At 39.9% G+C, this 27,627-nt stretch overlaps 1 protein-coding gene across 1 annotated transcript in view; it reads left to right on the forward strand.

The window, feature by feature from the left end:
* The first annotated feature begins 2,883 nt into the window (after positions 1 to 2,883).
* Positions 2,884 to 27,627, forward strand: part of DOCK10 (dedicator of cytokinesis 10) — a 183,917-nt gene continuing 159,173 nt past the window's right edge. Inside the window, exon 1 of the mRNA XM_036913661.2 lies at positions 2,884 to 3,191. Coding sequence (XP_036769556.2) covers positions 2,892 to 3,191 — 300 coding nt within the window. The 5' untranslated portion in view covers positions 2,884 to 2,891. The remainder of the gene's footprint in view (positions 3,192 to 27,627) is intronic.

Here is a 27,627-nt window from a genome sequence, read left to right on the forward strand (position 1 = left end):
CTCCACTCTTCCCATTTCCTGTCTGCAGTGAGGTGGCTTTATGCCTCCATGACATGGCCATCCCTGTTTTGAAGCAAGAAAGTTTTTCACTGTACATGCATTTAAGATTCCTAAGTGCTGAATGAATGAACATATATATGAAGTAACACGATATTTATGTGTGTACATGAATAATGTTATGTATGTGTGTAGATATATATATATATGTGTGTGTATGTGTTTACCTGTACATATATGGGTATGCATTTAGTAACCCAGAATGAAATCTAGTTCTCACTACTTCTTTGGAAACTTTAGTCTTACGAGTGTTCATGGCATTATTTCCTTATCTACAACAATAAGTTTAAAATCTTGCTTCTAACAGTTTACACTTAATAAATATCTTAATGCATCTTGAAATAAGACTCAGCTAGGGAACAGAGGCAGACAAGAACAAAGGAGTCTCCAGAAGTTATCAGTTAGTAAGGTCAAGCACCCTGGATGCTTGAAGGCCAAATTAGTGATTCATCGTTTTAACACTTCAAATAGAAGTAGCAGACACCTGCGGAGAGTTCATACCTCTTTCCTGTGTAAAAACATGGATGCTAAATATGAGGGGAAAAAAGGCCTTGTCTCTTCTCCCACCCTACTCCACCCCCAGCTTAATTTACTATGTAAAACTTAGAGCTCAAAACCCAACCCTTTCTTGCAACACTGCTGCATGGTTGAAATTTTTCAGAAGAAAATGTTGGACTGTATGAAAATGTTGGACTCTTATTCCTGTTTTCATTCTTTTGGCCTCTGTCCATTGGGTGACTCTAGTGTGTATTGAATTCCCAAGAAACTAATTCTTGGAGGTTCCCTTTCCTTGATGAGGGAAGTTGAAAGAGAAAGTGAGAGAGCATGTTGAGAGTCCCACAGCAGTGCATCGATAAGGATGAATTCCTCTGAGGCGAGGAGGGATCGATAGAAACAGGACTCTAATAGCTAAAAAGCTTCTCATTTGTTTCCCCCAAAGACTTTGGCATTTGCCAAAACATCTGACTCCAGAGCCGCTCTAGAGGTTAGCCAGAGTTAGAGAGAGGAGGCTAGACAGGGAGTTTGGGATGCGAACTGCCTCCTTCCTGCCAAGCCCATGGGGCACAGCTAATGGATCCCATTCCAGGGCTGGCTGGAGCTGATGGAGTGTTTAGGCATCTCTAGTCAGTCAGTGCCTGACTGCATTTGACCTATTTGGTCATGAGCGGATAACCAAAACCTAAGGGAATGATTGAAGGGTGCTCTCCCATGGGGGAAGGGGTGGGCAGGGGCAGGCACTGACTTAGGGAGACCGCAGGAGCAATCATATTTGAAAAGACACATTCATAAGCATGGAAGCCCACTCTATGCTTTGTCTCTGGTGGGCATCATTTATATCTGTGTATCCACGTATTCAATATACACAAGCCAGAGAGGCAAGTTGTACCCTCTCTTCAGTAAATGCCCTAGTTGTTTGGAGTAAAAAATGGTTTAGATTAGCACTGGGCACTCTGACAAAGGTCCAGAGGGAGTTGGGGTACTTGCCAGCATGATTAGCATTTTTTTCTTCTTTTTCCAGCGGCACTAAAATATGTTTGCTCAAAACAGAGGGAGATGAAAACCAACTGGCAGCCAGGACCTCTTAAAAGAAAAAAAAAAAATGTTTTACTTCTCTGGCAAACATACCAGTTAAATAATGTTGTGTTGTGACAGATTACTGAGCAAATAATGCCTAATTGAGCATTCAGCTAGATGCTTCTGTGAAAGCAACTTTACTGGGATGGAGCGGCCACACCTCATAGCAAAACAAACCTTCTGCACACTTCCTGTGGCACCACCAGCCCCTCCCAAAACTGAGGAGCCCAGAAACCAGAGAAAACATTTTTACTTGGAGTCTCAGAGTTACACTGGAAGGATCAGCTTGACAGAAAGATCCTGACATTGAAAATCCTACTGGGGATTTCTTACTTTCCTCATTTGTAAGCAAAAGCCATTTTCCCTGAGATATTTTTAGTACGAGCATCCCCTGCTGTCCTATTCTCTTACAGTATACCATTAGATCTTGAAGCCTGTCCAAGCAGGTCATGTGATTTCTAAGCCTCTCTTTGGTTCTCTCCTAAGTGACTAGTCTCACAGGAGTCAGGGAATACTAGACTCTTAACTACCAAAACCTTTAAGTCCTTCCCGAAGCCTTGAATTCTCATTGATAGGCTGTGAAAATGCTTTACAGCTGCTTTTTCTAAGAGGTCAGCTTGGCAGAGCTCGCTGAGTAACCTCCGTAATGGAGATATTTTCAGCCCTGCAAGTCGCCTATGTAAACATAAAAATGTATTAGGCTGCAGAACCGCATGTGTGGGAACAGAACAAGCATACTATTGAAAGGAAATCACAGGGGAACACTGGCGTCGCTCACATGGGTTTGGTTAACGCATGCATACTTTTGTTAAATCATTTGGATTTAGCGGACTCAACTATTCCTATGAGCCCATTTCATTTCTGGAGCTCACGAGCTATGAAAAGTAAAACTCCACTCACTAAGTGAGGCATCTAGCAAAATTTCCTTCCAGAAGCATTTAGGTTTAAAAAAAAAGAAAAGCAATCCATTTCACTCTTTCTATGACAGTCATTTGCCTTGGAAAAAATGTGTGGTGTGAAATCAGATTTTCAGTTGTTCAGTTTGAAAAAGTGATTTCTTTGAGTGTCTAAATGGGAAAGATATGTTTATTCAGACCTCTGAAACTAGACGACAGTCATTGTAATGAACAGGAAACATGCTCTTGAAATGAATTGAGAAATACCGTCTCGGCAAAATGCTCTGATATTCCTGAGTGTGTTCAGCTTCAGTGGATCAAATCTTTCCCATCTCTGCATCCAAGCTATTTGGCGGCGATCAGATGATCAGAGCCCAAGGAAGTGATTGGAGAGTGAGCTGGCTGCAGCTGCAATGTAGGCTGTTTGCAGGGACAAGGAGCCACTGTTTTTCAAACATAGCATCCACACAGAAGTTATTTTGTAGGCCCCAGGATGCAGCGATGGGCTGCACTGCCAGCATTGTTCTGCTTCAGGCATTTCGTTCTGTGGTCCAGAGGAGCTGTCCACACATTTGCAGTCGACGCCAGGAGGAACCATCCCATGAAATTTTGCCTCTGGAAAGTGACGATGGAATGAGTAGACCCAGAACCCTCATCATAATGGTATGGTGTCTGTGGCAAAGCAGCCTTAGTTGAATGAACTGTGTTTATAGAAATGAAGTTGAGATTTAGGGTTTCAGCTGTTTGGCTTTAGATAAAGAAATGTGTGCCCTAGAGTTTGCTACTGTGCTTTACGTTTGGGGGAAATCTTTCAAAACTATTTCTGTCATTCAGAGAGCTGATTTTTTTTCTTCTCTTAGACCTGTCATGAAAGTGTGCGGTCTATTGGTTTATTAGAAATTCTCTTCTGCCTAATAATTTGCATATTGTTATTAACTTCTGTGGAGAGAAAAAGAGAACATTTTGGAGTTTGATTCAATGAACTGGATTTTGTTTTATAACTCTAATTTGAAAGAAAAGCCCCAAATAGATATTTTTATATCACATGTAACCAGTTAAGTTGTGTAGATGTTGAGAGTTAGATTCTTAACCTCACGGTATTTGGGGCTTTTATTTCTAACTGCAGTAGCCATGCCTTTCCAAATTGCTTAACTTAGGCATAAAATCAGACAAAAGTTTTGAGAATATTGTGGAATGCATGGTGTTCTAATCAGAAAACAGTTTCTTGCCACTTGTCAAATTACGTTCACGTCTGTGCCTTGACTAAGATAAGCATTGTAATTCTTTCTTTGTGCATCTGTTTGACCAGCAAGAATAAAGTGGAGGGTAGAGTCTTTCCTGACTGTAGGTTCAGGGAGAGTTCTGCTTAGTCACTGAAATCCCACGTTAGGATAGAGGTGGTATGCTAAAGTTTCCAAAACTGGGCAGGCATTGAAGTCCGGGTGGCTTCAGCACAATCGACTTTTTTCTCTTATATTTCAATGTTCAGCTATCAAGGATGTAGTAAATAATGAATGAACAAACTACCTGTTACACTAAAAGTTTTTAAATGAAAGTCATTTGGCTTAAACTCTGAGTGACAGAATACTAAGCTCTAACATTCTGTGTCAGTGTCTTCAACAGATCAATATTTGATTTTCAAAAGGCAATACTGTTCTTGAACTATTGGGCTATTATATGATTTTTCTCTAGGAGGAAACACTACGTTGTTATAATTTACACTAGTTATTCCCGTAAGTTTTCACAAGTTACATTTAAAAGGATTTGAGATGTTTGTTTACCAAGTGTAACTCGTTAATAACATTAACATATTCTATTGGTTATGTATATTGCTTGTGACATCTCAATCATTTCTCATTTGTTTTTTAATTTTACTAATTAGACAGTAAAATTTTGAAGGGTGAAATTTTAAAATTTGAAAGTAACCTTATTTTTTCAAAGATCCTTTTAATGTATACAGCAAAAGTTAAACAATATTTAATAAACATACATAACTTTAATAATAAATGAATAAAATAGAAAATTAAAACTCTTTTAATGTATACAATACTTTCATTGACATTAAACAAGGTGCTAATGAATTTACTGATGAAGAAAACAGGGCTTCAAAAAGATTGTGTATCTTTTATTTGCTGCTAAACCACACAGCTGCTAAATGCCAGAGCCTCTAGTCACACTTAGGTCAATGATTGCCAAAGCTAGTATACTCTCCACTCTATTCACACTTTTAAGGAAGTAATGATACCACTGGTAAAACTGAATTTTTGTGAGACATCTGATGGAAATCTTGGACTCCTCAGAGTAAAATATGGTCATAGAGAATACTTGTGCTTCTTGAAAGATTCCTCTTTTTTTTCCAATTATTTTATCCCACAGTGTGTTTGAAATGAATTGTTATTGCTATTACCTTTGTACTTCATGAAAGAAAATACTAGAAGAATGTGCTGTTTTTAAGCTAGCTGTGTCTTCACTTGATGATGTTAGGTTGGAGCTTTTCCACCCAAAAGTGACATACCTGCTTTTTTGTTGTTGTTTCCATCTGCCTTTAGTGTAATTCCAAAATTCACACATTTAGCAACTATTTATTGCTGGCCCACTGTTCTAGATACATGGAATCCACCAATGAGCACACTCATCAAAGATCCCTCCCCTAAACTGCAAAACTTCATGGCAATAATAATATTTTGCAGATCTTGTTGTTATGGAAATGCTGTATTAGGTTTGTGATACTTCGTGTACAAATTTAAATCAATGAAATTGTTCTCTGTCTTCCGAGGTGGTGGTTTGAAAACTTTAATGGGTTTCAGAATCACCTAATGGTTCTTATTCATACAAGATTTTGGGCTCCTGGCCCCAAAGATGCTACCTTTAGAAGACCTGGAGTGCAGCCTGGGCATCTGCATGCCAAGCGATGGAGCAGCCTGAGATGACACTCAAAAACCCACACTGAAAACTGCTTATCTTACCCTCTCCACTTTCTAGCCTTCTTTAACCTGATAGGCTTGCTAATCGTCTTCTAGTGTGGCTCTAGGTTTCTGAACAAACTGATTTTTTTTCTCTCCCACTTCCCTATCACCCATTAGTCCCAAATTCTGTATATTGATTGTGTGTGTGTGTGTGTGTGTGTGTGTGTGTGTGCACGCACACGCACACACACACACGCCTAAGATTTCAGATTCTGGAGCCAGAGCGTCAGGTTGGAATCTTACTTCATCAGCTGTGTGACCCTCTGCATGCTCTTTAGCATCTCTGTGCCTCTTTTCCTTATCTGTGAGATGGGGGTAACAGTTCCATCAACTCAGAGCCTTCATGAGGGTCTTATGAAGTAAAATGTACATGAAGTGCTTAGAAACATCTCTGGATGTATCAGTAAGATGTTCAATAAGGGGCATCAGGGACATCCTGACTGAAAAAGTGACAACGGAGGAAAGACCCAGGCGAGGTGAGTGGGAGAGGGAGTTGTGCCACTCTCTGTGGGGAAATGTCTCAGGCAGAAAGACTAGCCAGCATGCAGGTCCCTCCTATGGGAGGAAGCCTGGACTGTTTGAGGAACAGTGAGGAGGCCAGGGTGGCCCAGTGAGCCAAGGAGAAGGTAGAAGAAGGTGAGGTCCTTGAGGTGACAGGGACAGATCATGTCAGGCTGGCAGGACGTCTTGCAGGCTGGGGATTTTGCCAGGGGTGAGAGGCAAGCCCTCTGCAGGAGCAGGCATGGAAGTTAACAGCCTGGCCCATGGAGGCAGAAGGTCAGGCTTTGGGTCTGTCTCTGCCACTTGTCAGCTGTGTGCTTTTGACGAATGATTTGCCCACCCTGCGTCTTTGTTTATGCACTGATAAAACACAGACAGTCATAGTACCTACCATGTATGGTTATTGTGAGAATTCAGCAAGGTAATTCTTGCAAAGAGCTTAGAACAGTGCCTGGTGCATGGTAAGTGCTGTATTAACTAAACTTATTGATTTGGAGGGCCTTGACCATGGGAGTAATGGGATCTGTGCAGGGGGTCCAGGGTTGAAGCAGGGACACCATTAATCAGGAAGCTATTGCAATGATCCCAGCAAAAGACTTGGATGATAGTTGAGCTTGTGAGAAGTGGTTGGATTCAGATATATTTCAAAAGTAAGACCAATAGGGTTTTGCTTACAAATTGAACATAAAGCATGAGAGAAAGAGGAATCAGGGGTGAATATATGGCATTTTGGTTTTGTTTTTTGTTTGTTGAGTTGCTATTCAGATGGAAAAGACTGCAGGAGAAGAAGATTTGGTGAGAATCTAAGTTTAATATAAGATATGTTAAGTCTGAAATACCTGATCACTCGCTATATACGTGAAGATTTCAAATAGGAAATTGAATATACAAGTCTAAATTCCAAGAAACAATCTACAAAGGTGATATAATTCCTGGAACAACATAAATACCAATTAAATGATTGATGAGTGAATTGATCTCTCTTTTATAATTTCCTTATAATCCAGTGTCAGTCCATGTGTAGCTGACCATATCTTGAGCTATTTCTTTCAAGTTTTGTTTATTTACCTTACTATTCATATATTTTTCTTCTATCACTGGTAGGTAGGAAACCCCAGTTAGATAGGAACTAAATTATCTTTATGCCCCAGTGGTGCCCCATACAATCCCTTTTATAGACTAAAAGCTAAGTATCTTTGATCATTTGGAATTTTTTAAGCAATTGACCCTGATATGAAAAACTTAGTTGATAAAGCTGCCTATTAACTCTTCATTGAAATATCCAGGAGTAAGTTAAGAATGGAGAAAGCTACACAATAAATACAAGGGTTTGAATGTTGGTACCCTTCAGAAGGCTTTGGCACCCAGAACATTATACCAAAGAATCTCATTCCTGCACCCCAGGTTCTGAATCTTCATGGAGATGTAAGCTTTGGACTGGCATTGACTGTAGTCTAGCTGTGTAACCCAAAGTGGAGAGGCTTGATAAACATCAAAATAAATTATTGTAGGCCCTTGACATTTCCAAGGGATCCATGAATCCTAACCCCTGAGACTATTACAAAGGCCTATTAAATGCAGTCAAAGAGTTGGGAAATAAATTGGGAAATAAATGGAGACATTCCTTGAAAGCTCTAATTTATCTCTCACTCAGTTTTATTTTTTTGCTCTGATGGGAGAATTAACAGAAACCTTTTTGTGAATTATTTTTTCTTACTTCCTTTATAGCATATTTTGTTAAAGGCCTCAGACACTGTCTAATTTAATTTATATGGATCTGCTATTTTCTGGGAAAAGTCTATAATTTCTTATGTCATTTACTCATCACCAACCCTAGAAGTTGGTTTCCACTTTAAGACCTATTTCCTTTCCCTCAAAAAGAGTACTTATGCATTCACATGGTGGAGGGTAGAGATGACGTAGAAGGACAGGAAACTGCCGGGCAGGCTTCTGTTCTCCCTCTCTCTCTCTTTTTCTCTCTGGCTACATGAGCCACTCTCCCACATACCAGACTCAAGGGTCTCAACTCAAAGAGAAACATTTTTAAAATCAACAAGCATTTCGGAGTGTCTCTGAAATAGTAGAAACCATGAAATTGAAATTCAGAAATGCAAGCTTCTAGTGTCTACAGCAAGTCAAACACGTCTTTGTCTTTTATTTTGGTTAAAGACAGTAAAAATAATGCTGGCCTAGATGTGTGGTAAGTCAGGGAGGTGAAATCTCTGTGAGTCAAGGATGTGCACTTATATGATAAATGTTTCAGAGCCAGGGAACCTCACTTACTTCCTGGAGACCTGCATTACAAGTCATCCTTTGATGCTCTGATGACCTACGGGGCATGGGTCAAATCCTGCTCACAGTTTATTTTTGTATGGCCTGAATTAAGAATGTTTTCTCAATTTTAAAGTTTTGTAAAACAAAACAACAAAAGAAGGAAGAAGCCAGTTCCACAGAGACCATCTGTGGTCCACGAAGCCTAAAATACGTGCATTCTCTGGCCCTTCACAAGGAAAAGTTCGCCCTGCTTTGGTGATTGAGGCGGGCACCGCCAACAAGGAAGCCTTTTTTTTTAAACGTTGACCTCTACAGTACATTTGCTCCTCTGCCGAACTCGGTACAAAGGAACTTTGGTTTCTCCTGGGTGCCTTTTGCTCTCCTGAGTGTCTGGGAACCACTGTGATTCAGTGATAAATTCTACATTGGCGGCGGAAGGCCCAGTGTCAGTCTCAAGTCTGTCACTTACTAAAGGACTGTAAGACTGGATGTGCTGATGCATTTCTCTGGATTTGTTAAATAGGGATTACTCTCTCTCCTGTCGGTTGGAAGCACCAGAATGTTTGCTTTTATGGAATCACTTTATCAACTAGTGAGTGTTATGCAAAGGGAGTCTTGCAAGTAGGCAGGCCAGGGTGCAGTACCAGGGGTCCCCTGTGGGTCACGGAGCCAATAGCATTCATTAGCCGTTGGGGGACTCATGCAGCAATGTGAAGAGGCCGTATATGTTAGGATATTGCTATACTTGTCCCATGTCCACCCCAAAGGGTGATAACAGTGAGTCTGACTTGAAGAGAGACACCAGAGGGTCTGGTAAAACTTTCACTTGATTTGTTTTCTGATCTTCAACAGATCTCCTCATTTGGGCCCCTCATGTGGAATAGGCATAAGAATCCTCCCTTCCTGCTCAAGTTCTTTGGGAACCTGGGCCAACGAAGGGCTAAGTGAAGGAAATGACTTTCTATGAAAATAGTAATGCCATATATTTGAACACACATTTGTTTACATATGTGTCCCATGAACAGCCAGAGAGCAGTATACTCTGGGAACTGCTTCAAAGGAAATAGAATGATCTCTCTTCTTACTCTATTATAAATATTCTCATGGCATAAAACTGTATTACCAAAGGGATTTTAACATGTTTTGCCCAGTTTCATCTTTTTGAATAGATGCATGAGGAAGAAACATCTTCCAAACATTCTAAATCCCAAGTTAATGTTCTAATTTCATTTTAGTGAGGCTGAATCTTGAATATACTAATAGAAGATTCCATTGTGTAATGGAGTGTAACTTCAAATGGTTTGTCATGGGTGGTGTAATGTGTTGCTTAAAAGCACAGAGAATCTGTGGCAGTTATTTTTCCTTATGAAATGGTTTTGAACTGAGTTTCAAAGCCACAGAAAATGAATAAATTAAAGAGCTTCTCCATGGATACAAGAATTAACTGATTATTATCGAGGCTTAGTGATTACCACCACAAATCTTTGAGGCAAAGTTTACTAAATTCAAGTCAAACCCGGTACCATCTCATCCAAAGAATATTGCATTTTTTCTAGTCCTCTAAATGATACAAATTTAGAAATGATCAAGAACAAAGAAAAAAATATACAAAATCTAAAGAAAGATGTTCAAAATTTAAAAGCACCACAGTGATAAAGAACAGCAGAAAAACAGGTGTGGGGGAGGTGCAAAAACTCATACCAAAAACAATTAGCAATTCAACTATATACAGATAGATAGATACAAATATATATTTAAAATACATAGAACATTATACTCTTAGTAGATATAAGTGTTTTGGGGGAAGCCATAATATGAAGATTAAAAGATTATATTACCAAGTAGAAATACATAGTTGTATGACCAGAAAAAGCTTACACTCAGTATATCAATGGTAATTAAAAAGTCCCATAACTTTTAAAAATAATCAAATGTAAAATAACTTGATCATGTTTCTTTTTATTTTTGTTTGTGTCTTTGCTTTCTAGAAGGGTAGATTTAAAGCTTATCCCCAAGTACCAGCCTTCAGTATAATGAAATTTTGTGAAAACCAGGTAATACAATTGAAGATAAAATTAATCTTTTGGCAGACCAAATATGAATACAGTATTTTTGTCATGCTGCAACAAATTTCTTCTGGATAGTTGTTTTGTTTTGTTTCTTTCTCTCAGATTTTATTTCCACAGAACTGATTTACTTAAGTAGAAGCTAAAGTTTAGGATTTTTGAAATTCATTTCCCATAATCTACTTTATTCTGCTGGAGTGCATTTTATTCTTTAAGACCATGTCCTACAACTTCAATATGCAGCAGGTGAATTTGTCATGGTTGGATGGTCTAAACATCAGAAATTCAGTAGACAACAGAAAGACTACTGGGCCTTGCACCTAACATCAATGGCAAGAGATAGCTGCTTCCCTGCTAAGAGGGAATTTAACGGTGTGGTGGTGGAGGCACGAAGGGCTCCAACAAATGCAAAATCACGATAAGAGCTTCAAATGAGAGTTAACATTTTACCTTAAGACTGTATCCTTTGAGCATCAGACCTCAAAAAGGCAGTCAAGGAAGGCTTCCTATAAGGAAATAGCAATGGAGCTGAGACCTGGAGATGAACAGATGCTAAGGAAAGGAAGAAGATGCCGTGTGCCAGTAACTACAATTATGTTGCCCTGGGTTACGAGCCCAAGCGTATGAATCTGAATCCCTTGCAAAAAACACTTGCTTATTGTGTGATGCATGGATCAATATTTCTGTTCTCTGTGCCTTGTTTCTCCTGCCTACAACATGGGAGTATTGGGGATTCCTATCTGTTAGCTTCCTATTCCTGCTGTAACGAATTACCACATACTTAGTAGCTTAAAACAATACACATTTATTACCTTAGAGTCCTGGAGGTCAGAAATCCAAAACATTCACTGGGCAAAATTGTCAAGGGTACATTCCTTTCTGGAGGCTGTAGGGGAGAGTCTGTTTTGGGTTTTTTTGTTTTTGCTTTTCGGCCTCTTCCAGTGTCTGGAGGCTGCCCACATTCCTTGGTCACGGCCCTGTTCCATCTTCAAAGTCTGCAGCATAATATCTTCAGACATCTCTCTGACTGACTCCTGACTCTCTGACCTCCTTCTTTCAAAAAAGGACCCTTGGGATTAACTGGGCCCACCTGGAGAATCGGGCTGCTCTCCCCATTTCAAGTCTGCATTCTTACCTCGCCCCTCGTCTGGGGCTCTGGGCATGGGCATCTTTGGAGGGCTCTCATTCAGCCTGCCCCACTATCTCATAGGCTTATTTTAAGAATTTAGTGAATGAATACAAGTGAAGGACCTATAAATGTCCCTGGAATTTACTAAGAATTCACTGAGTTTTAGCTATTGTAATTTCTTTTATTGTCTTGTTGAAATGAACAGAAGTTCACAAACAATATTCTTTAAGGAATTATTTTAAGAAAAAGAATTGAACTGCTAAAACAGAAACTTGATTTGTGCTTCCTAGAATGTGAGGAAATGGAAATCCAAGGTTAACTAATTTACTGGGGTGCTGTGATACTTACTGAATAGATTATTCACACAAATAGGTGATTCAAAGAACATTTACATTTGTTTGAGATCCCCTGCCTTGTTATCCACCAATTGCCACTTTCCTGAGATTTAACTTTTCATTTTTCTTGTTTTCCCTTCATCATTTATAAATGAATATTGCTTATTTCCAGTTCTAATGATACCAAACTTAGAAATGATAAAGAACAGAAAAAATAAACAAAATCTTAAAAGAAATGTTTAGAATTTAAAACCACCAAAGTAATAAAGTAGAAAATCAGGTGTGAGCAAGAAAGATTGCATTTTAAGTTCAGTAAGGACAGTTGAAGTTATTAACTTAGAAATGAAGACTAGTCTGTTTCCCATCACTTTAAAGTTAGTTCAGTGTTTTCTGAGGTGAGTAGATTTTTTTATGACAGATTTATAAGAGTTAAGAAACTTAAGAATTCAAAAATTATGGGAATTGATTTTTCTAGAAATAGATGCTCAATAAAATTTTTGGTAAATGAATGCAAATCGTATCTTATGGGTCATAAAGGTTACAAAGTAGGAATCTGTGAGGTGAAGAGAAAATAGGGATTCATCTGGTCTGTTATCAGCCTCCCAGCGTTTGGTCCCTCTGGGTTATCAGTGGCCTTCTTTGCTCTCATGCGCTTGACGAGAACTGATTGAAAACCCCACAGACTATCTTCAAATTCTGCAAGTCAGAGGAAGTCAAGGTGGAAATAGTGTCCACAAAATAATAGCTCTTTAGTGAGCACTTCCAGCTATTTGTCAGGCACTTTGCTAAGAACTTGGCAGTTATTTTTTTTGCTGTTTTTACCACAACTAGTGATAAAACCGGAAATTATAATAGCTAAAACTCAGTGAATTTTTGATGATATGGGAATTGTTTTTATTCTCATATCATCAAGAAAAATATTAAAGCATAGAGAATAGCTCTGTGCAACTGAAATATAATATGAGCCACATAATTTAAAATGTTGTAGGAATCACACTTTAAAAAGTAAAAAAGAAAAGGTGAAATTAATACTATATTTTGTTTAACCCCTAGTATACCCAAACTATTATTATTTTGGCATATAATACACATGAAATTATTAATGACATATTTTACATTCTGTTCAAAATGCTATGTTTATGGTGATAACCCATTTTAATCTTGATGCTAAATATTTATAGCAAATATTTGTTCAGTATTTAAATTTCATAAAAGTTGCAGTAAAAAAGAGTAAATTCATATATCTGAGTTTCAAAACTAGTGCAGCATTCTCAAATACCTGGATAAGATATCAGTTCTTAAGCTAATATTTAAGATTAATTAATAATTAATTAAAATTTAACTGTAATTAAAAATTCAGTTCCTCCATTGCACTAACCACATTTCAAACAGTCAGTGGCCACATGTGGCTAGGGGCTGCTGTGTTGGGATGGTGCAGGTATAGTGGTTACTGAACTTGCCCAAGGTCACCCATCTAGAAGGAACTGTAACTGGGATTTGAACCCAGAGCTATTGCTGGTGGCCACTATGCCACACTGTCCCATCAAAACAGCAGAGTGGTATGTGATGCAAGGCTCTGCTTGACTTTATCAGTGTATGTTCATGGCCTCCCCATGAGCATTTGTTTCTTTAAAACAAAACTAAACTACAAAAATTAAGTCATTTAATTTATTTAAGGTAGGGAGCAGGGGAGACCAGAGTATCCATTAATATGAAGATCTGGGATAAATTAAGAATTATCTTTTTTACCTACCCCTAGAAAGTTCTTCTAAAGTAAATAAATATAATCTTCATCAAGCTGGCAAATGAGTCTAAAAAGGAAAACAAGAAGTAAAAATGAAAAGACTTCCAAGGCTAGAAATTAAGAACAACCCCAGCATGGCCCTTGTCACACCTGTAACTACCCAGACAGACACGTGCACCACTTCCACTCCACCCACCCCCTCACAGCACCCCATTCCAGTCCAGCTATGGCAGCCATGCCCAGCCCGCCCACCCCACCCACCTCCTTTCCTCTCCTGCAGCCTGGGGGTGCCCCCCTTTCCCCCTAAACCCTCCTGCCCTCCTGACTCTGTGGACTCAAGTCTGAGATCTCTTGCCATGGCATTCCTCTGCTTAATGTCCAAACACGGCAGATTGCTTGTAACTTTTCTTAAAAATTGAGGGTTTTCCAGCAGCAGACTCACAGAATCCAAGAATGGACTAACAGTTCCCAAAGGGAAAGGGACTGGGGAGGATGGGTGGGAAGGGAGGGATAAGGGGGAAAAAGGGGCATTACGATTAACACACGTAATATAGCTGGGGGGACATGGGAAAGGCAGTATAGCACAGAAGACAAGTAATGATTCTACAGCATCTTACTACACTGATGGACAGTGACTGTAATGGGGTATGTGGGGGGGACTTGGTAAAGGGGGGAACCTAGTAACCATAATGTTGTTCAAGTAATTGTACATTAATGATATCAAAATAAAAAATGAAAAAAAATTTCAGGGTTTTCCACGTAGATCATCTAGTATAGTAAAATATTAGGAACTGGGGTCATGGAATCCCGTTGCCTCACTTGCAAGGTGAAACTCAACACCAAAGAGGTAAAGGGGTAAAGGACATGCCTGTGGCTTTCGTAAGTGCTGGTGGCAGAACAAGGACATTTACCTGGGCCTTAAAATGATGAGACCCATACTGTTTTTGACTACATACTATCTCCTCCTCATAACCCAGAGATAACCGGTGACAGGTCCAGAATATGGGCACACTTATAAGTGTAACCATGGAGACACTAACTGCAAAATAACAATAGCATCTGTAGCATAGCTAATCTTACCCAGTTTCTGATTATTGGAGAGGAATAAATCTATATAAGGATGAAAACCAATTCTGCCATTCTATAAATAAGGAACTCTTGCTCCAAACTAATCTCTTGACTTTAAGGATTAAATACAAAAATAATGACTTCCAGTTCATCTGTAGAGTAAACCAGTAAGAAGAGCAGGTATGGCAGAGATGCAGAATACAATAGTGGGGGTTCCAGGGGTCCCCCTGCAGAGAGAGCAAAGAATTAAAAAGGTAAATCACTTTCCTTCAGATCAAAGAGTTTGCAGAGTCCTACTTTGGAAACAGAGGTACAGCTCTGTCACTTGACAGAACTCAATCCCAAAATGCTGTGCTGGATCAGAAACAGAACTGTGTAATGACAAAACATGGGCTTTGATGTGAGGCTTGTGCCATTTGAAAACTATGGGGCTATGGGAAAGTTCCCTGCATTCTTTAAACCTCAGGTTCCCGATTAGCAGCGTGTATAACTATTCCTTATCGTGCCATTGGGGCCCCAAACCTGAGGAAACTGAGGAAAAGCACTTGGCTCAAAGCCTCATTCACAAGGCAATGTGTGTCTCTTCGTCTGTGAAGTAAAGAAAATACCTACTGCCCATAGGCATTATAGGAGTTAAACAATGATTTCCGAAAGTGAAAATACACTCTGTTTGTTATTTTGTGTTAATTCTAAGGAGATATTTTGTTATTCACTTCTCCACCAGATGAGGAAACTAGGATATTAAGGGACTCATGACATAAACAAGAATTATTCGAACAGAGACTTTGTGAAAAAGCCAGCACACCAGTTGACATTCCCTAAATGAAAGCCATTGGAAGAAATGAATGGGTCAAAATACGGAGATGGGGGTCAAGGACCAAGAGAGATGCAGGGAGGAAGAGCCTCCCCGAGCAGTGAGCGAAATGAAGTGTGAAATGCCTTCTCCTTCCTTAGGCCAAGGGGTGGGGTGTTAGGAGGTACTTGTAAGAACTGCTTTCAAACCCTTTGCTTTTGTACCTAAAACAATGGAACATTTCCTCCCATGTCATCCCTGCACTCTAGATTTTATTTCCTTTAAAGATACCTGTTCTTTTATTGCTATCATATTTTATCCCATTTTTGCCCTTGTTGATGGGTTTCAAGTTAAAGATTGAGTGTGTCCACGTCATTCTTTCAGCTTGAATTTGAGTAGAGTGTGGCAGATCGGTCCCTGATGGAATGGGGGTGGAACCACCTCAAGATCTGATGTGATAAACTTTGGAGACTTTGGTTTTGATGGACAGGCAAATGAACCAGTGAACATTTCCAGAAATGTTGTCTTGATGAACAGCCCCGGGGTACTGATTTGCAGAGAAGTGGGGAATAAAGAGTCTGATCACAAATTTCTCTTTTTGCACAGTTGAAACAAAAAAGAAAGTATGAACCATACACGGGTTCATCATGAGACAGTCAGCACCTTCGGAATCACATAAGTTTTCTTTCAGTGCTTTTCTAGACTAAAAGGAGATTTGTGAAAAAATCTCCCATTGTGAAAAACCCCTGTTTGCAAATCAGGATCCTGAGGTTTAAAGAACGCAAGGAACTCTCCCATAGCACCCTAGTTTTCAAATGGCACAAGCCTCACATCACAGCCCATGTTTTGTCATTATACAGTTCTGTTTCTGTTCCAGCACAGCATTTTGGGATCGAGTTCTGTCAAGTAACAGAGCTGTACTTCTGTTTCCAAAGCAGAGCGCCCTGTCTCAAACTGACACCTAGAAGTCAAGAAATCGTGGCTGGACAGTTTTGCCCGGATGTCCTGCGGAGGACACTGCACTTCTCGAAGGGAGCACTGCTTGGTTTCAGCCAACCCTACTTTCATTTTACCCTCCCAACCTTTTGCCTCTTGAGGTTCACTTGAGGTAGATCTAGGGGCATGTGTGTGTCTGTGGCTCTGTTCATTCTGCAAAGAGACTTTCCAACCTTGTACCTTTGAACATTCAGCCTAGGTAATGTTTACTGTATGCATGCCGTGTAGCTATGAAGTTGAATATGGGCTCAACTATGATATTATACCTATTAGCCTGGTAACCAGAGTTTTAAATGAAGTCCTGTGTACATGTACAAAGTAATCTACCACCTTATTTCACCATTTAGGACTGAATCTGTTCTTTCAAAAACCTTGTGAGGGTAAAACCAGTGAGGACAACATTTTTAAAAAGTTTGTAAATCTCAGCAAATATTACCTCATTTAATCTCTCACTTTCTAGCAACAAATGTCAGTTTGTCACCATTTTACAGAGAATATCAATACCGAATACTCGATATGTGTGGATTTCTAATACCAAACGCACTAAGGGAAGAAATGCACCAAAGATCACACAGGCAGTGGGAACGTAGGAATAGGGGAGATGGGTAAGTGTCAGGTGCCAAGGACTGTGGGGTGGAATTGAGACGCAGGCTTCCTATCTTCTATGGCAAAGCCCTTTCTGGTAGGGAAGGGCTTTGTGGTCCCAGAACCTTCCCTGCCTTGGACTATTTTGGGATTAGATTCATATTCCTCGTGGTTTAACGAATCCAGAGTTTACACTACTCTTAGTTTCTAGAGGTTATTTTCTAGTGGTCTTCTTTAAATACCACATGGGAATAATTTCCATCAGTAGAAATACTAAACATATCATTTTCTGTTAGTTTTCTCCTCACCTTTTTTTGATTCACACATGCTTGATTTCCCAGGAGATTCTCTGTTTCATGTCCATCGTGATGGTCACAATTTAACATTTTTACTTTCCCACTGGTTATCTGACTCCACGTTCAAAGGTAGATATTAAATGAATCCATTCAAAATTCAGCTAGTGATTCCTCTTTAGATGTTTCCCCCAAATATATAATGAATAGGTATTAGAAAACTGCAGTTGCTGAAGAGTAAAAACCAAGACAGAATCAAGCCTTCTCAGTTTCTTTTTTACATTTTTTAAATTGTAAAAGAACCAGGTAAATACTGCCTATTGGTGTGAGATAAAAAATGAAAATGCTCGAGGGATTTTATTCAAATTTCTTCCAAACATTCTCACATTCCTCCCACACCCTGACAAGTAATCATCATTAACACCTACTTACATGTAATTTTATTTTTTAAAAAAACGAATTTATATGACTTGCAGTATGTGGCTTACCAAGAGTCAGTTTTTGGTTTAAAGTCATACTGTAATTTGGTAAAGAGGCCTCTTACAGTCACTGAGACATCCTCCTATCATAGTCTACTGTCTGAGTCACCAAATAAAATGGTGACTTCAGATCTGTGATTATAAAATAACATTTTGGATGTGTCCTATCCAGGGTCAAGCCACCAGGCAAACAGTGACATTTTTACCTATGATGTGGCTTATCAAGCCATTCAAAGCCAAACTTTTTAATACTGGGTGAGACTAGAAGATGAACAGAACTTTGTCTGTTTGATCCTGATGATTCATGCCCAGTGGGACAGGACCAGCCTGTGAGCTCTTAATTTGTTTTAGTACCTGCAATCCTTTCGATCTAAGGGGTTTCCAAACATGGGAATAGTCTCTGCCCTTTTCACCACAGATACAGTTAAATGTCAACCTCTACATTTTTTTACCTGAATACCTGCTTTCAAATGAGACATTCAACTTTATATCCAGGAGCTAGCTGACACTGAAGGGCTTATCCATGTTTGTTCACAGGCTCAATAAAACATAATCAACCATAAACCCAGCAGGTGTTCAGGTCTGGTTGCAAAGAAACTTGTCATACAGCCCGTTATCCTCTTGGTCACGCAGCATTTTTCTGCATCTAAGAATGAGAGCTATTCTGCTTTGTCTCAGGAATGTTGCATGATAAGTACTCACATTTAAAGACTGTGCAATCAGTTTTATGATTCACGTATCAGAGGCAGCAGTCTTACTGACTTTCAGTAGGAAGAAATAAGCACTTAAGATTTCTAGAAAATAACAATAGAGCAGACATTTCTCTTTTGTTCTGGGAATTACATTTGGGAACTTATAGTTCCAGTAAAGGAGAAATTTGGTCTTAAAAAAAATCTCAGTAGCCATGTAATAGTTATTGTGTATATTCGAGACAGCACATAGTACTTTGTGTTAATGCAAAGAGGCCAGGATTTTCAAAAATGGCATGTGTTGTATCATGCTAGTGCAAAAAGGCCATGCTTTTTATCAAATAAGGTTACCTTTCTCTAGTGAGCATAAGGCTAAGAGCTAGAGCCATGATGGGTGTCATCGGTCTATGCTTTCTTAGCTGCCCACATCATTTTTAGGTATTAGGAATATGCAGGCCCTCCAGAAATGTTTTTAAAAGAATTTGGAGGGAAGGAGAGGGCTGAGAGTGGATGATGTATATAGGCTGGGCACTGTCAGTTTGCCAAGTATCTGAGGCGTCAGAGAGTCTGTTGTGTCTGCTTGATTTTTACAGGGTACTGTTAATCAATCAGTTCAATTCTATATATAGTAAGTAATCACATTCACTGAAAGCTGCAGTGAATGTGATTAATAATACATTCCAATTTCCAAAAGTAGCATTTCACTCAGCACGTAAACATGGCTGTTTGAAAAGTACATTTTTGTAAGTAAAAAACATAGTTGAATTGAATTTTATTTCTCCAAAAATAATGCTGTGAGAAGGAAAACATCATAAAGTTTTATATGATGCCCTCTGGACCTTCTTGCATGAATGAGTACAATTCAAGGTCCTTCTTGAAGCATTTTCGAACAAATCCTTAAGACACAGTGCTTTAGGCTTCAGAGTTAAATGTGCTCTATGGAAGTTTTAGGGAAGCCAGTTAAATTCTCAATAATTAGGGCACACATGCTATATTAGAGTTCTGAAACCAAGCTCTCTAAAGAATAGAAATGTAATTAAGCAACTGCATCTGTATGTCAGAAGCTACCGCAGCGTAGGGCATTGAGTCTGTACTGAGGGAATACAATCTAAAGGGAAATAAGGTCATTACCACAGGAGAAGCTCAAAGAAAGTGCCATAAGATGGCAACAGAGGGATAAAGCAGGCAAGAACCCGTCCAAGAAGGTCTGGATCATAGCCTGTCTACAGAATCACACTGGGAGATGAGGGCCGAAAAGCAGTGGCAGAGTCTTGCGTCTGGACATTGACCTTTCCACGCGCTGGAAGGGGTCTGACAGTGCCTCCTGTTGGACATGCAGTCGGCAAACATTTACTTCATATTTCTGACAGGCCAAGCTCTGCTCTGTCTCCTACACATGAAATGTAGGCACTTTAAGAACGCTGACTAGGCCTCCTTAAACTCTGCGCGCACTGTGCAGTTAAAGATCTTGCCCAGTGACTAGGCCATTTATTCCATGTACATAAAGAGATTGAATGATTATGTTTCTGGGAAAATGCACAGTGTCAGAGTATAATTGGTTTATTTTTATTTTTATTTTTACTTTTGTTAAGGTATCATTGGTATACACTCTTATGAAGGTTTCACATGAAAAACAATGTGGTTACTACATTCACCCATATTATCAAGTTCCCCCCATACCCCACTGCAGTCACTGTCCATCAGTGTAGTAAGATGCCACAGAGTCACTATTTGCCTTCTCTGTGCTACACTGTCTTCCCCATGACCCCCCACACCGTGTGTACTAATCATAATACCCCTCAATCCCCTTCCCCCTCCCTCCACACCCTCCCTCCCCCACCCCTTCCCTTTGGTAACCACTAGTCCCTTCTTGGAGTCTGTGAGTCTGCTGCTATTTTGTTCCTTCAGTTTTGCTTCGTTCTTAGAGTATAATTATTTTCAGAACCAACTAATACTTAATATTTTTTCAAGCAATTGAAAAGTTGATTAGTAAGAGTTTATCTGCTACCGAAAGAGTTTCCCTTGTATTTGATGTAGTGATGTTGACATAGAACATCAGGAAGAAGCATCAGGAAGAAGCTATGGACACCCACACTAGACATAGCTTGGCCATAACAGTGGACAGTGCTGCCCAGCGCCTCTGTGCTTTTAGTCATTCTGAATTATCCCTTCTAGTCTTGTGTCTACGAAGCATGGGTTTCTATAACACCACTATTCTTCCCTACGAAAGGAGGACAAAAAGAAGAAAAAGCGAAGGGAGGAAGTTCTGCCTTTTTGATGGCATATGGCTGAAAGGGAAAATTTAAACTTTAATTTGTTAATGAGATTCGGCCTTTTATTAGAAATGTTTAATGGCCAAGATTTAAACCAATTTAAAAAAAATCATGCTTTATTCCTGGCCTTTTGGTTCCTGTGTCTCTTGAAGTCCTTCAGGAAGAATTATTGACGAGTCAGGTAGTATCTGTTTCAAAGAGGTTCTGTTTAAAGCTCAAGCTAGATTTGAAGACTCATTTGCATTTAGGAAATGACTGACACATTAAATTTTGACTGGTGATCAAACATCTTTTATTTTTATGTCAGCTTATCATTTAAAGAGCTTTTTAATTCACTTGAAATTCTATGGCATACTTCTGATGATATCTATCTAAACACAGATAGTCTTTCAAATTTCACCCACAAAAGGCTTAACTTATTCAAACCCTCTGTATGCTACATTTTAGTCTTCCTTTCAAATATAAGCTTTTGAATAGATATTTTCAAAATGCAGTATGTGAGAAATAGCTTCTTGAATTTCAGACCAAATCGTAAAGGCATGATAATTCTGGACCAAATAATCTATGTTCCTGGGGCTCATCTGACTGTATGTCACACCAGTCACATGTCTCTGGTGCCTTCTCGCCTTCTTAAACTTCTCTGTCCTATTTTCCACTGCTCTTGTAATCACTGTTTTTGAAATTTAATATGTCCCATTCTATAGTTACACTATCTCAAAATTTTCAATTATTGTCTTTCAGAGTTTAAGAAAAGCTGGGGGCAACACCAAATTCCTATTGGCATTCTTCATCTTTCCCATGACTCTTTACATTTTTCATCCCTTTTTTTTTGTTCGTCTTTTTTTGCAGAAGGCAAGGCAGAAGTTGGTGTACAGTCCAACTGACTATTGGAACAATGAGGCTAAGCTGTAAGCATTTGTCATTAATACAAAAGATATCAGCACAAAAAGTCTTGGCATCAGATTTGGATTGTACTCCTAGGACAGTTTAAAGTTGTGTGGTTTAAACGCTGAGATCAGGGAGGCCAAAAAGGTTCTTACTTGACTGGGAGACTGGCTGGGTGCAGTGAAGGGGGTTCACTGCCTGACCTCGGCTGTCTGGCAGGGGAGCCATGACTCTGGAAATGGTGGAATAGTCGAGAAGATGGCATTTGTCTTTGGAAGGAGGATTTCTGGGATGGATCCATTGCTAAATAATCTCCTCTGACATAATTAGTAGGAGAACTGTGAATACAAGTGTGTAGTCACTGAAGACTGTGAGCTATGGCAGAATCATCTCTGTAACATCTTTTAAAATGTAAGAAAAATACTACCCTAGCATATCTAGAAACAGTACCATGAAATCATTAAATAATTTGAAAGACTCTTGTGGCCTTTCAACATGATTTACATGATTACCAATTCAGGGACCCTCTATGAAGAAAACAATGTACTACTTTTTGTTTCCTCTTTAAGACAAATATCTTAACACTTCTTAGAAATTTTGCTTAGCATCATGTTCCCATCATTTACATGCAGAGGTGTTGAACCATGCCATTAACTGCCACACCAATTTCTCACCTGAGCTGACTCCATCAAAATAGTTTTTTATTTTGAGAAGTTAAAGAAGAAATGTAAGCTATTAAATGCTATCTAAGTCCTAATCAATGCCAGAAATATTCTTTTGTCCCATATATTCAAGGAAGGGGCATTCTGGTAGGAAAGTTAGAACAGAAACACAATTTTATTACTACATTGAAGATACTGGTATATTATTCACATTTGGTGAATCCTTAGGAGTAAATTATTAATCTGATATAGACCTGGATTAACTGCAAATACATTGACAATAAGAAGCTTTAGGATTGTTTTTTAATGTAGAGGGATCAAGTAAGGCTTATAACAGATTCTGTTAGTAGTCTTCCTAAAAGACATAAAATCTTAAATGTGACTTTAGGCCAAGCATTCCAAACTCAAATGTCTACAGACCATGCAGAGAACAAGTGAAGCAGGCTAGACAATGAGGCAAATGGGAGTGGTGGGGAGCAGAGCAAACCAAAGAAGGGATGGCCCGCCCAAAAGGTATGGCCACTGCTCTGTTTGGGCAATTGTTTCCATGTCAGAAGGGGGAAGCAGTATGATCAGATCTTGAATTTTCCAAGAGAAGCTAGTAACCAGGACTTTTATATAAGATCTTCCCATTTATAAATTCTGGGCAACTAATTGAAATATTTTTAAATACTGTTGGTGGGGAGAAAAAATTGCAGGATGAAGTTGAGTCATAGGCTGTTGGGTTGTCCATCTCTTATAAATTTTTGTTTGAGTTTCACTTTAGTACAGGATTCCAACTTCAGTGAGCCAGTGAGAACTAGACTGCCTATAATGCAAATATAGTTGGCTGATAAGTGTGGAAAGTGATTTTCGTGTAAATATGAAAGTAGGGCTAAAGGTTATGTTTTGACTTGGAGAAATGTGTCAGAAAGATTTCCACAAATATAATTGAATAATAACAAGTCAGACTATCCTTTCTGACTATAAAACAGTAAAAGGGGAATGTGGTAATAAGTATCTGTTACTAAATTTAATTTTCAGCAACATAATGCAAGTGGAAGATGTGGATACTAATGCATCGAAAGCAACAAATCCTTTTGTAAATCTGTTTACAAACCAGACGAGAGATATCACCAGCCCTTGAAGGGAAGACGTGGAGGGCAGGGAAGGAGCATTTAGGTGTCCCATATTTTCACCTTAACTGGGTCATGAGTTGTTTTCCATGCTGACTACAGTGCTCATTCAGGGCTTACTATCAGCTATGAAAATCTGTCCCCACCTCATCCTATTAGGCTGAGGTTTCAGAGGCCAAGTGAACCCAAAGCCACCTACCTAAACGGATGTTACCTTTTGTCCAGTTTAAGCAAGTTGTTTTAAATATTTATTTTAAGTGATGCATTTCCCTAACTCCTGGGCACAAATATCTTGGTTATATTATTCTAAATAGTCACTCTTTTGAGACATGGCTGGTGCTTACTCTGGGGAAGCCCAAAATTGGGAAAGTTGCAAAGGTTTTGCCCTGAAGCTACCAGCCGTCCTGTCAGCCATCCACTGTGCTGTCATCTCTTTGTTTTAGCACCTATGAGGCCTGGCATCTGCCCTCATTCAGACTTCCCTGCTTCCTCATATAAATTCTTGCAATTTCTGGCTACACCCGAGAAGGTGACGCTGTCACTGTTTTCTAAAATATTTCAAATTGTGCCTCACCAGGTGTCTCACTAAGTATGCTGGATGCAGAAATCATTCCAAGACTGTGTGACACAGAATAATAAATGCTCTGTAAGAAAAGCTTCTGTGCAAAAATCAGTGTGGGGAAATATTTCCCAGTACATACTCCTCAAGAGACTCACAGTGCATGTTAGGAATTTAAACCTCTGAAAAGGTCTTCAGTGAGGAGGTCAGTTCAGCTTTGCTCAGCCCAGTGTTTGACATAGGATATGTCTTATCTGGAACACTGACTCATATATCATATGCAGCTCTAGAGCACAGTTTGGGAAACATCAGTATTGATAATCAGGGATGCCATTAAATGCTTCCAAGCTGGGGAATGATATGGTCAGACCTGGCTTTTGACAGGAAAATCGCTGCAGTGAGAAGCAAGATTAAGAGAAATATGTCATCATTAGAATGTAGTGATAGGCTGCTGTGCAAGTGAGAGGCCAGGGAAATTGAAAGTGAGTATCAGGTCCCTATTTTAGCACCTCAGTGAATGAGGTGGTAATGTCATCATGTTAATAATGGTGGAATTGTATTTGGAAAGAAAGGTAATAAGATTCTTTGGGGTTTGTTTGGTTTTAATCACTTAAAATAATACTTGGGAAAAAAATGAGATTTTTAAAATTTGATTTTTCATGCTTTCTAAAGCAAATCTCCTATTATACCACTTGCCAAACTAGCTTCTCTAAGCTCTGCAAAAGCAAGTTATTTTATTTTTCTGATTATCCTAAATACTTAGCACATTATCTGTACCCATTTACATCGTAAATAAATAAATGTCGGTAAATGTCGTGTTCTTGGGAACAGAAAGTGGCTTTAGGTAAATAAGGGCAATGATGAGCCAAGGTGGGGTGATCCCAGAAGACGGCAGGAAGAATTGGGTAGCAGGGGAAGACTCAGAACTGTAACGTGCAGGATTCAAGGATAGAGTCTGGCATAAATCATGGTATTTTCTGCCCCTACACATCATTCTTCTCAAGGCTCAAGTTCAGAGAAAAGAGTCTCTTTTGGTCCAGGTGTTGTCTGGACACTTGGGATGTGCACTGGAAGGTGTGGGGGTGGAGATGTACCCCATAGGAAAATCAAGGAATATCAGACAAATGAGTGGGTGTGGAAACAGCGCCAAAATTCTTTTTTATGCTCCACTTGCAAACCATGTCAAGGACAATGTCATCTAGCAAGAGGCACAGCTGTTTAATTCTGAAACGGAATGTGGCCGGGAATAGGGAGTGAGGGATAGGCAGCGTCTTCGGGGTGTACCACCTGGACTAGGTGTCTAGAAAGAGGCATTCTGATCACACATCGTCTTTTTTCCCAATTGGCCCTGGTAGTTAATACAAACAAGCAAAAAGCTTTCTTTGTCAGCCCTGTCATTAGTCTATCTGAACATAGATGATGCAAGTTGTTTTATTTAAAAATACAAAAGCATAGCGTTTTAATGATTAAGAACCGCTTGCCACCAGGAGGTCCAGAGAGGTTATTGTTTTGTCCTAGGTCACTCAGGCCATCAGTGAATGGACTGATTCTTGAATACAGGCCCCCTGACTGCCGTCCAGGGCTCTTCTCACTGTGAACCCTGATGCACTCTGCCTAGAAGAAGAACAGATGACTAATCAATCATAAAAACAAATGACTTACCAAAAGAAATGAAGTTATTGGTCTTCACTCAGTAGTTACAGGCACAGAGAAAGAAGTCAAGGCAAATTCAAGACCATTTTCTGAAAATATAACCCTGAATGCCAGCCAGAACAAGAGAGATGCCAATTTTAAATGCTGCCAAAGATCTTTTGCTACAATGTAGGTAACAGATCTCCCCAGTCTGTGACACCTTTGCAAAAGAGGGCAATGTCAGGTTCAATGCCCCCTTGTCAGTGTATATTAATACCTTGGTGTGACCCTGGGAAGGTGTGGAAAGGGAGAAGGAAAAGACAGAAAGTGCAATTGCTTTTTTTCTGTTCACAACTTAAAATTGGCAATTATAATGTTGGTGTTTGCCACATGTCAGTAGGAGACCCAGTACATTTCAGACAGAAAGATGATATTGTTTATTGCTCTGGAAATTTACAGTCCTGCTTAGGCAGAAAAGTAACCAGAAGATAAAAAACCATATGATATTAGTTAAATCTTGGCTTTCTTAACTTCCTTGGCATTTGGGTCTTTTGTGTGGGCTGAAGGGAGAAGACAGAAATAGGATAATTGGAAGCTTTTGTAGTTGTGCACATGGGGATTTAAAAAAATGAAATAGCCAGTGTTGCAAGACACAGTGAGCACAAAGAGGTCAGTTGTGGAAGGATCGAGTGCGCATGGGAGGAGGGGCTCTTGAACCTAATTACCCGCATCCAAGCCACCAGGGTCTTCGGGCCTCTCCCTTCATTTTGAAATGTTCTTTCCTTCTCAGAGCCACTTTCAGAGCAGCTGGAGCCCCTGTGTCCGCCACTCCTCCTGACGCTCAGGGCACAAGCTTCTAGAACCATCTGAACCCCCGCCCCAGTACACACCCTGAAGCAGCCCAGTGTAAGAACACCTCCGCCACCCAACTGCCTCCGAATCAAACTCACCGCTAACGTCGCCTGAGCTTTCCTTATTTTCTAGGCATGGGCAAGCACTCTACAAATATGCTGTTATTAAGCCTCACAGCATGAGTGAGGCTTTCATAAGACGGGTACTATGAAAACTGTTGTCCTCATTTTAGAAATGAGGAAACTCAAGTTCAGAGAGGTAGGGTAACTTGTCTAGAGAACCCCAGCAAGCAAGTGGGAAGTCTGGCATCAAACACAGGCCAACTGACTCCAGCACAGTGGTCTTACCCACAGCTGGCAAACACCACACCCCCAGCTTTACCCTTCATGAGTTAATATTCTATCCTCATCTCCAATTCCTGGGGGCTTTGCCTAGGTGACCAGCTTGCATCGTGCGATAGGTCATGCTAGGCTATTGAAGATTATAATGGCTTCGGATCTTTTCCAGACAAGTGACAGCTGCGTTTTAATAGGGGCAGACCAGAACAGAAGCAGGAACCCAGACTCAGACTGCTTGCCGTAGAGGAATTTTGAAGTATATAGAGAAGTGGGAGAGGGGACTGACTTGAAGGCCTCATAGCCCTGAGGTTCTTCCCAGCCAGTGACTGACTGTCTACTTGGCTTTGCAGAGGAGCTGGCCCTCATCTGAAGGGCAACTGTTATCTGCCAGGAGATTGCTGGGTCTGAAAACCATCACGAAAGAAATACTGAAGCAGAATAATGCACATTAGGATTCGGACCAGAGATTTTCAAGGAGGAGCACTGTTTCCCTCCACCCTCACCCTCCAGGGGACATTTGGCAGTGTCCGAAGACACTGTTGGCTGCCACAGCCTCTAGTGGGTGGAGGCCCGCGGGGAGGGCTGCTACCCATTCGGCATGCAGGGGGCACCCCCTAGGAAAAGAATGGCACCAAATGGCAATAACACCGAGTCTGAGAAAACCTGATGGACACAATACCTAAGAGAAATATGAGCAGGGTTACAAAAGTCCAAGCTGAGAAACGGCCAAGGAAGAGGAAATGAAGTGAAATTGAAGGGAGGAGGGCACACGTCTGAGGCCGTTTTCCATGGCTGGGTTTTCTCCAGGGTTTTCTCCTTGGCTGCCCAAATGCTCAGGGTGATTGTAGCTGGTTGGTGAATTCTG

Source organism: Manis pentadactyla, chromosome 6, assembly GCF_030020395.1.
Source record: "Manis pentadactyla isolate mManPen7 chromosome 6, mManPen7.hap1, whole genome shotgun sequence".
Taxonomy (NCBI): domain Eukaryota; kingdom Metazoa; phylum Chordata; class Mammalia; order Pholidota; family Manidae; genus Manis; species Manis pentadactyla.